The 10,383-nt window shown below is 37.5% G+C and overlaps 1 protein-coding gene across 1 annotated transcript in view; it reads left to right on the plus strand.

Annotated features, from left to right (window-relative positions):
- Positions 1–716: 716 nt before the first annotated feature.
- Positions 717–10,383, plus strand: part of npepl1 (aminopeptidase like 1) — an 11,249-nt gene continuing 1,582 nt past the window's right edge. Inside the window, exons 1-11 of the mRNA XM_061728572.1 lie at positions 717–899; positions 3,577–3,762; positions 3,980–4,150; positions 4,286–4,375; positions 4,617–4,698; positions 5,416–5,558; positions 6,579–6,656; positions 6,748–6,848; positions 7,022–7,145; positions 7,282–7,458; positions 7,650–7,760. Coding sequence (XP_061584556.1) covers positions 750–899; positions 3,577–3,762; positions 3,980–4,150; positions 4,286–4,375; positions 4,617–4,698; positions 5,416–5,558; positions 6,579–6,656; positions 6,748–6,848; positions 7,022–7,145; positions 7,282–7,458; positions 7,650–7,760 — 1,413 coding nt within the window. The 5' untranslated portion in view covers positions 717–749. The remainder of the gene's footprint in view (positions 900–3,576; positions 3,763–3,979; positions 4,151–4,285; positions 4,376–4,616; positions 4,699–5,415; positions 5,559–6,578; positions 6,657–6,747; positions 6,849–7,021; positions 7,146–7,281; positions 7,459–7,649; positions 7,761–10,383) is intronic.

Genomic DNA, 10,383 nt, shown 5'->3' on the forward strand with positions numbered 1-10,383 from the left:
CTTCATTTGTTCTTTTTGTATATTCTATTATGTTAAAAGGTGGGCAAGATAAGCTTTATGCTTCAAGCCCAGACCTTTTCGGTCAAAATAATCACAATGTTGACCAGGGAATAACCTATAGATGTTTGTTATCTTGTTTGTTGATTTATGCTTGTGATTGACCGAAATAAATATTAACTAAGTTAGTTAGTATGTATTTCGGTCAATCACAAACAAAAATCAACAAACAAGATAACACAGGTTTTTTCCCTGGTCAACATTGTGATTATTTGACCGAAAAGGCTGGGCTTGAAGCATAAAGCTTATCTTGCCTACCTTTTAACTGAATGGAATATACAAAAAGAACAAAATGAAGTATCATAAGTCTACACAAAATAATAATAATAGTAATAATAATAATAATAACAATAATGATGATGATGATAATAATAATAGTAATAATAGCAATAATAGCAATAATAATAATAATGATAATGATAGCTCTGAAAACAGAAAGTGAAAAGATGCTAAGGAAACCGACAAAACCAATTTAAGTTGTCATTTTATCTCATGCATGTGTGCATTTTTCTTTGTTTGCTTATTGTGTTTCTAGGTTTCTATGTGTCCATTACCTTTGCTTTGAATAATGTAGTTACAGATTCCGACCGCCAGGGGTCGACAGCCAGCAGGTGGCCGTTAGCGGCATTTGAAGAGCAGTTTTGTCCCCCGCCGGCCGCCGTCGCGGCTCGTCTCTGTCAGTCGGAGCCAAGATGGCGAACGTCGTGCTGGACTTCAAGTCGTCCGCCGGCGATTCTGAGCCGCAGAATCGCCCCGTCCTGGTTATCGGCCACCACACCAACCTGCAGCAGCTCAGCTGGAGCCAAATCAAAGGAAAACTGCAGCCAGTCGTTAGCAAAGAGGTGACGTGGCCGAGGATGATAGTTGTTAGTCGGGGCTAATGTTAGCGCCGACTAACCACACCGAGCTACAAACGTGCTTTATAGTTAGATATTCACACGAGTTACAGTTTCATTTAAACCAAGAGTGTAAATAACACCATTTTTCGAGTTTAAGTAGTTAGTTGGGTGGTGAGCTAACTAATAGTTCTGTACTGAATAATAAAAGAATAATTGAATTAAATAATTATTAAATTAAATTAATCTGTAAATAGAATCTCAGGTCTTCACCATTCAAATGCACCTTAACCTTTTTTATATTTTTTAAATTATTTATATTTCTTATATTTCTTATTGTTTGCACTAGGGCTGGGCGATTTTGGACAAAAATAAAATCCCGATATTTTTTCTCAGAAAACACGATTTTCGATTTCGATTTTTTTGGTAAAACTACAAAAGACAATGGAATAAATTGTTTCAAATATTTTATCTTTATTTTTAAAGAAAAATAGCAAACAAATTCCCCTATTGGGAATGAAGTGCAATTGAAAGATACTGTAAATCCTCCTTGAGTTTAGTAAAGGTTCAAGGTTCAAGGTGTTTATTTGTCACACAGAATGTACAAGTACATGCATTGTGAACAGCTTATGCTGGGTCGTGCTCCACAATACATACACACACTGTAAAGTGACAACATTTACAATTTTCTTGACCAAACAAAGATGACTAGACGAGCTCTGTCTGTAATGCAAAACTGCAAAAAAGGAAAATCGATTTTCCGATTTTCCTTTTTTTAACATCGATTGTGATTAATAAATCCGATTTAGATTTAAAATCGATTAATCGCACAGCCCTAGTTTGCACTATTGTTTCTTATTTGTTTTGCACTGGACAGGTGATGCTGCTTTCACTCTCACTGCATCAGCTACATTGACAATAAAGTATTCTATTCTAAAACAAAAACAGTGATCTGTTGACGTCTTATGCAAGTGAATTAAAGACGCCTTTCACCTGCAACTAGTTTGATTAACTATTGAATGAAACTACAGCCCGGATCCTGCAGGGCCACAAAGGCCAAAGTCTAATTTTTAAATTTGCTAGACGGCAGGATTGTTTATCTCCTGATCAAGAGAATGGTTAATAAGTGTTAAACTGACTGACACCCTGCTAAGAGTCTTCCAGGTACCAACAGGTGAATCAAGAAACCTGCTGGGGGAAACTCATGTTTGAGATGAGACAGCAAGAACCAATATTAAAAAGAGATGTACATCAATTAAGGCTAGAGAAATTTGGAATAGTTGTAATAACAACCTAAAAATGTGTAGTTCTATCTTCAAGTTTAAGGAAATGTTTAAAGAAAATACTGTAAATGAATATAAAACACTATAATTATAAAGTATACTATCAAAAACATTCTAGAATGTGAAACGTCAATTTTATATTTTGTCTTACTTATTTTTGTCTTCTTTATGTATTGTTTGTTTCTACGGAGTAAAGCTAATGTCTCATATTTATGCTGATCATAAGAAAAAAAGGGTAGGCATTATAAGCTACGGCTTCAGCCTACACCTTTTCGGCAAAAGAAATGTTTTTTTTTTTTTTTTTTTTTTTACCTTTTCATCTTGTTTTGCAAAAAAGTGTGTACAAGCCGAAATAAAGATCCATAACATAACAAACCAGATCAAACAACTATTGGAGCAGGCATCAGTAAACAAACTAGGAAGCGCTTGGATTTGTCTGAGAATACAATGGTTGATTGGATATTTCATATTTGCACTCGTGTATCTTTGGGAAACTTTGCTTTAATATTAAAACGATGAGCTCTAGGATTACCCAAAAGGTCAGAAAGGGAGCAGAAACAACAAAAGATCCACACAGCCTCATATCTGCCATCAGTATAATGTCAGCTGTTTCAGCTATGATGCTCTACGTGCATTATTGAGATTAGTCATGGAAAATTATAATTTCATGTGCACCAAGCAGCATAGAAGTTGCATCGTGACATGTTTTGGTTTATTTGCACAGCTTGGTATTATAATTTCTATGATGTGACTAAGTGATGTCTCTGCTAAAATTAGATGATTGTATGCATGTCATATAAACCCAGACATGATTGTGTGATGGTGGCAGGCTGTCCATAATAAAATACTTAAGTCTCAGGGTTTTGCAGTTATTCAAATACTGTGTAGAGAATTTGCCAAAAACAATTGAACAACAAACTTGTTGTTATGGTATCTGTACATTTATCTGTTGGCTCACATTGATTATTGCAACCTTTCTTTCTTTAAACTGAGATCTGTGACACTATGTGGAAACTTGGAAGCTCCTTTTGACTCACAGATCTCTCCTGTATTAGCTGATTTCCTTCTGTCAGAGCTTCCAAACATGGAAAAATGTTGCTTTACCTTTTTCTGTTTTGCACATCAAGAATACCTTATTTACTATCAAAAGGATTTCCGATTTTAGAAATCATCCAGTAGCAGAACAAAAACATGAATACAAAGGGTTCTAAACGCACACTGATTTTTCAGTGATAAGAAACAACCCTGAATGATGCGTATCAGTTTGTATTGTTCATATAAATGAATGAAAATATGTTAATAAGTCATTGCATGGAGGATATTCTAGTAACTTCATCATGTAAAAACCTTTTTTTTTCCTTGCAGGGAATCATAAGAATCTGTTTGTTTCATATTTTCAGATCTGGCAGGCAGCTCTCAGTGCTTTGAACCCGAACCCCACAGACAGCTGCTCTCTCTACCTCAATCAGGCTGTAGTAGCTGCCCTTCCTTCACGGGTCAGCAGGCACAACAGCCCATCTTCTGCCCACTTTGTGTCTCGTCTGATCCGTTCCTGCCTTCCTGGAGGGAACAACCGCTGCATTGTGGTCAGTATCTTCACTGGAATTTCCTTTTATGATTTGATTATCTTTCTTTACACTCACCCCCTTTTTAGGAGATCAGAGAGCACCTCTAGTTACAGAACAAATCTACTTTTCTAGCAGCCTTGCTTTTTTCTGTAAATTGCTGGCAGTCATATTGGACATTTGTGTGGTCATTTGTGTTTTGAAGGGGCTAACATACAGGTGTTTTGTTCCTCTCTAGATGGTGTGTGAACGTTCGGATGTGTTTGCGTCCTCCTGTGCCATCTCAAGGGCCTTCCCTCTCTTCTCTCGTCGCTCTGCATCCTCACGCAGGGCTGAGAAAAAACATGTGACGGTGGAGTTTTTAATTGTAGGGAATGACAACACTCCTCTGGATACTGCAGAACTTCAGGTACAAAACAGTAGAGTTTTGTCTTGGAGATTTTCCTTTTTGTCAGGGTTTGTCCTCTCAAAGAATAGCATTTTTCAATGTTATGTGCATGTTCACTGCAGTTTGCCTTAGCCTAATGACTTTTCTCATCTTTAGTGCATGTCCAACGCTGCTGATGGTGTAAGGCTGGCAGCCCGTATTGTGGACACTCCATGCAATGAGATGAACACAGACCACTTTTTAGATGTAAGTAAAAGCATTCATCTTTATTTTATTTTTTTTATTTTTATTTTTTTCCCTGTTTATATATTTTACTACAAGAATGGGTCAAACTATAATATCCCACCACATAAATGTCTTGCATTACATTGTACATTATAGTTTCTGAGGAACCTTACAATGTTCAGATTTGACATACTTATTGGGTGGAGGATTTTCTTTTAAACTGTATTGTAACTTCCCTTTACAACCATCTGTTTCTGCTCAGGAAATAAAAGCTGTGGGAGCTGAACTTGGAATAACTCCAGTCATCGTTCGTGGAGAGGAACTGAAACAAAGGGGTTTTGGAGGTACGTCATCCCTTAATTTCTAAGTAAATGTCTCCTTAATTTCTGAGTAAAAAGCTTCAGAGTAAATAAAAAAAAGTGTCCAAAAGCCCCTAGATTAAAGCTGACACATTTCCGAAATATTTTATGGTACAGTATATTCCTTTTTTTATCTTTATGTTAAACAAGGTTGAAATAATAAAAATAGACAATGACCTGAAGCAAAATCATACTAATCACTTGATAATGCCCCTTTTGGAAAGTATTACAGGTTGTTAATGCTTTCTAAGAGCCAAGATGTCTATTAGTTTCTTTAGGTTCTGTGTTTCACTGATTCCTCTTTGCAAACATGTTTATTTTGTGAGATTTTTCACTTGTCTTGCATCCTTTTGAACAATCATTATACTGTTTCCATAGCCGTCTTCTTTTCATCATCAGGTTCTTTTTATATTGTTTTATGCATTCATGTATGATTTGTTTTTTAATAAGGCTGAGTAGTGACACACGAAGAAGATTGCACCCTCTTTAATCAATGCCGTTTTAAAGTCTAAGATTTAAAAATCTAATTTTGTTACCAGGTTTAAATTTGGGTAAATATGAGTATTTGATCAACAAAACATGACACATTTCATTGTGTTATTCCATCCTGTATTTAACAAAAAACAAGCAAGGCCTGTCAGATGCTCAGTTTCATTTATGATAGTTTCAGTTCTTTTTTGTTGTCTTTTTCTTAACTCTCAGGTATTTACGGTGTTGGAAAGGCAGCAGAGCATCCTCCCGCACTTGCAATATTGAGCCACACACCTGACGGGGCGACCCAGACCATTGCTTGGGTGGGCAAGGGCATTGTTTATGACACTGGTGGACTCAGCATCAAGGGAAAGGTATGCCACATTAAGATTATGCCATTATATAATAATAATGTGTATGTGGGATCAGTGTTTCCCTGCAGCAAAGCAACTTGGAGAAATAAAAACACATGGTTTATTTGGCTACTGAATCACGAAATACTGGCTTTATAATCAAGTTTTTACACATAAACATACAAAACCACGTTGGGGCTCTTCTTCTCTTCGCTCTTTATGAATTCTGGTGTAGCCTATCCTCTTTTCAGTCTTTAAAGTATGTCACTGCTGTTGGTAGTCATGGAACCAGCTGGTCTGTTAGATTAACCTTTAAGCCTATTCTCAATAATCCTTTCACATGTGGCTGGTGTTGCTTCCAACCGTTTGCTTAAAAGGTTTTTTCAGTTTAAATGCAGATGAGAGAAGAATCTCTCCAGTAGTTTTATTGAATCTTTCTTCAGAGACTGAGAAATAAAGGTGTTAGTGAGGGTTGAAAAATCTGTCAGGCCTTTTTTAAAAACTCACAAATTGCAAGTCTTTCAAATATTTTTTGAGTTTCAGATTGCTTTCTGAAATGGCAATTAGCGCTGAGTGGATGAAGGGATAATATTTTTTGAAGTGAGGTTATGTGAAGTACTTATGAGGAATGTCTTACCTGTGGTAGGGAGCAGTCACACTCTGAGTTTGGAGAGGCAGGTATTGGGGTCGATGGACGAGTCAAGCTGATCGGTTGTCATAACTCCAAAGTAGAGCTGTGCAAAAAAAGTTAGCTTGAGCCGGAGAGAACATTTTTAGGTTATGGTTTTAGATTCAAATATAATTTTGCCCTCCTGATGTCCCCGTTTGCTGCTGTCCTAATTCCTCCCTGTGAATGTTGTCACAGCTGTCAACTACAGGTGAAGCCCTCATAAGTACTTCACACCACCTCACCTGGGGGAAAAAAAGCTTGTAGTCATCTTATGTACCTTACTTTTAGATAAAAATGCAGTGAACTTATTTGAGTAAAAGCAAGCTGACACATGAAGAATCCTTCTCAGTGCTATTGTCTCTTTGTGTTAGACCACGATGCCCGGGATGAAGAGAGACTGTGGTGGAGCTGCTGCCATTTTGGGAGCGTTCAAGGCCACTGTTAAACAGGTGAAGCAGTTGTTTAAATGTCATTTATCCGTCTCCTCTAGCTCTTGCTCTTAGTTTTCTTAATTAAACTTTGTCCTCACTTTGCTTTCAGGGGTTTAAGGATAACCTCCACGCAGTGTTTTGTCTCGCAGAGAACGCAGTCGGACCCACGGCCACGCGACCCGACGACATCCACACGCTCTACTCTGGAAAGTGAGACTCTTTTAATTATAATGTATTATTTACTTTGAGTTTCATATGGCGTCCTAAGTATCAGATTGTTTGTTTTGGCTCTGCAGTAATGCTGCTGTGTTAGATATTATTTTACAAGCCAAACATACAAGTGTTGGTATAAAGTGTCCAAAAATGAGTTTTTTGCACCAAAGGACAGTGGAAATCAACAACACTGATGCAGAGGGCAGGCTGGTGCTGGCGGATGGTGTCGTGTACGCCTGCAAAGACTTGTCTGCTGATATTATTCTGGATATGGCCACACTTACCGGTGCACAGGTGGGTGCTGAAAGACCAACACAAATCATCTGATTAATATTCGTTAAAAGGTGTCCCTTTTAAAAACTCCCACAGAATGCATCCGTGCTGCTGGCAGTGCCCTTGTGACGTGTTTCTTCTTGTTCCTGTTGTTCAGGGGATCTCCACAGGGAAGTACCATTGTGCTGTGATGACCAACAGTGAGCAGTGGGAGGTTGCGTGTGTGCGTGCAGGTCGCAGCAGTGGGGATCTCGCCCACCCTCTGGTCTACTGCCCTGAGCTGCACTTCAGCGAGTTCACCTCTGCCATGGCTGACATGAAGAACTCTGTGGCTGTGAGTGACAGCGCATTGTTCAAAGAGAGATGTGCATTAAATGCATCAATAAGTTTTCTGGTTCTTTTTGAAAGATTTTCTTGATTAATTGTACATTTTACCTGGATCTGCACACTATACCTTATTTACTTTCCATGAATTGCTCTGCTGTGGCTTGTCTTTATATTATTTGTTTGTTTTTCTTTGGACAGGACCGGGAGAATGCTCAGAGCTCTTGCGCTGGCCTCTTTATTGGTTCCCACTTGGGCTTTGACTGGCCTGGAGTTTGGGTCCATGTTGACATTGCCTCTCCTGTTCATGCAGTGAGTATCTCGGGCCTTGCTCATAAAAATCAGGTGGTCAGGTAATAATAGCTTTGAAGAAGATTTATTTGGGTTAATTATTACTGGGATGTTTAAGGGCACACCTTAGATTTGCTGGATGGCTGATAACTATATCTATTTTCTTTTTGAGAAAAAAACACGTTTCCTTGGGGTTTTATATGTGTATATATTTTTTTAATCTTTTTTTTGTGTCTTTATTATCCATAAAGTTGTTTTTCCTGCCACAGTTTTCCTGCTCCATGCAGAGCTGGCTTGAAAATATGCCTCCTACGCAGGAGTGTCACTACAGATCAGATGTTATCACATGAGAGTAAACTTGTTGAGGCAACGTCTTTGTACAGTTACTGACACGACCAAACAAAAGTTTGCATGCCCACTGCAGATGTTGGGAGCATAAACCCCCACACCCTAAAAATGACTGATAAGATTAATCTTCTCTTAACAAGCAAGTGCACACAACATTTGCCTGTGCCATCTCAGTTGTCTGAGCAACTGTCACCTGATTTGACAAATGGATTCACTTCATTTCTGAGAAGAAGAAAAAAAAAGCACTATATAACTTATAATGGAAAGAAAAATGGTGGTCTTCTTTTTAATTTTAAAAATGTTCTTGCTGCCTGATGGCTCCAGTTTATTAAGTTTGGTGTGTTGCCTTTTTGCGTGATGACAGAATAAAATAAAACATGATGATGCTTAAAAGCTGTTAGAATAGAGAAGGCTGGCCAGAGACATATGTAAACAGCAGCATTAACCATCACTAAGACCTCATTAATATGACACAAACCGTCAATGTTTACTGAAGTTCGCAAGAATCCTGCTAACAGGCCTAACTTGTCCGACCAGTTTAACAAAAAAATTATGTTAAACTTAAAATGTATAAATCATCTTGTCTGAAAACTGAACAGTGTGACAGAAAATCAAACTGGCTTTCGATACTCTAAATCCAATTTCTGTAACGCTGCCAGAGTCTTAAGAAGGAATGATGGCCAATGACAAAATCTCTTGGAAAACAGTGATTTAAAATAAATGTGATGACAGAAAAGACACATGGATGAAGATCAGCCCAGCTGTGAAACGTGCATGAACTTGTCTTACTTTGAGGTTGCGAAAGACTGTGAACAGCACTTACTGTTATTTACACTCATGCATGTAAATAACATCCTCATAATCAAACACAGACATCAATATGATGGCAACAAGTCTCTTTTTATGGCCTCAAAGAAAAGACTAAATTTAATGTGTTTATTCATCAATGTTTTGTTTTGTTAATAAAAAGATGCTTAAAATGTGGATAGAATCCTTAATTTAGATTTGTGGGTGTTTGGGTTAATTGAATCTCAGCTCTAGTGATGAAAAGGTGGAAAACCCATAGACTTCATTTTTACATCGGAAAAGACAAATTTTGTTTTGTTTCAGTGGCTGAATTTTGTATTTGAGGTAATTTAGCATTTCAGACAATACTGTTTATGTTATGCTCCACCTGTCTTTGTTTGTTTGTCCCTTAGTACAAACGGAACATAATGCAGCATTTCCTCTACCATACTCGTGGTTGGACAAGCTGATCACTCACGCTGACACATAAATCAAACCATCCCACAGTGGCAGTCTTTTTGCAGTACCGCATGATCCACTGTCAAAAGGCTTAGTGAAAGAAAATCATATTATTTTAACTTTCAAAAGGAAGACAGCCACGAGTGATCTTGAGGAAACGTATCCTCAAGATCTATGTGGGGTTCTGAACCAACTGCAGAGTTTAATGCCAGTGGAGATTCCTCAGAGATGTCAATCATCCAGCTGAACCTGAGATATGGCTTTACACAAACACCCAATCCTCAGCAACACACACTGAAGAGGTCAGCCCATACAAACAAATCCAAAACAATTAGATTTTGAAAGAATTGTATACATTGACGTGTATATCAAACAGGTTTGTAGTTTGGTGCCTGGAACAAAAACTCAAAGGCATGACTAAACATTCCTCTTCAAAAAGCTCTGTGAATGTTGGTGGAATAAATTGTGAGATCCATCAAAATAGATGTAAGACAGTATATAGACTTAACACTTCTATTATTTTATATGTGTTAACTTCATTTTTATAACCAAATTCATGCAAATACACCTTGTAGTTGCTGAGATATTCTCATTTTAAATTGGGTTTGTCATTTTACAAAAGGGTTCTCAAAACGATACCTTGTTAGAGAGAGGACGATGTCCAACTCTGTAATATTGGTCAGGTCACTGATTGAATTGAAAGTTATTAGATATATCCTTGTTCTCGTTGTTGCACACCACACCTGAACATGTGTGGAAAAATACTGCATATTTATTTATCTGCACATGGAGCTGAACAGTTGCATCCAGTCACAAATGGTCACTGGAAATGCCTGTTAATTTTGAGTTTCAACAAGTATTCTTCATGCAATGTTTTCCTTCTAGTTTTACTTATTTTGAACCTGAAGTAAAAACATGCAATTCCTTGCAGAAATTAGATATTTTATAGAATAGTTGTTGTATACACAGTTATACAAATTCATTTGGTGGCCAAAAAACCCACTTACCAACCACAGTAAGATACATTTTTATTGAATTGGGTCATGCCACA

This window comes from Cololabis saira, chromosome 8, assembly GCF_033807715.1.
Source record: "Cololabis saira isolate AMF1-May2022 chromosome 8, fColSai1.1, whole genome shotgun sequence".
In the NCBI taxonomy this organism is placed as follows: Eukaryota; Metazoa; Chordata; class Actinopteri; order Beloniformes; family Belonidae; genus Cololabis; species Cololabis saira.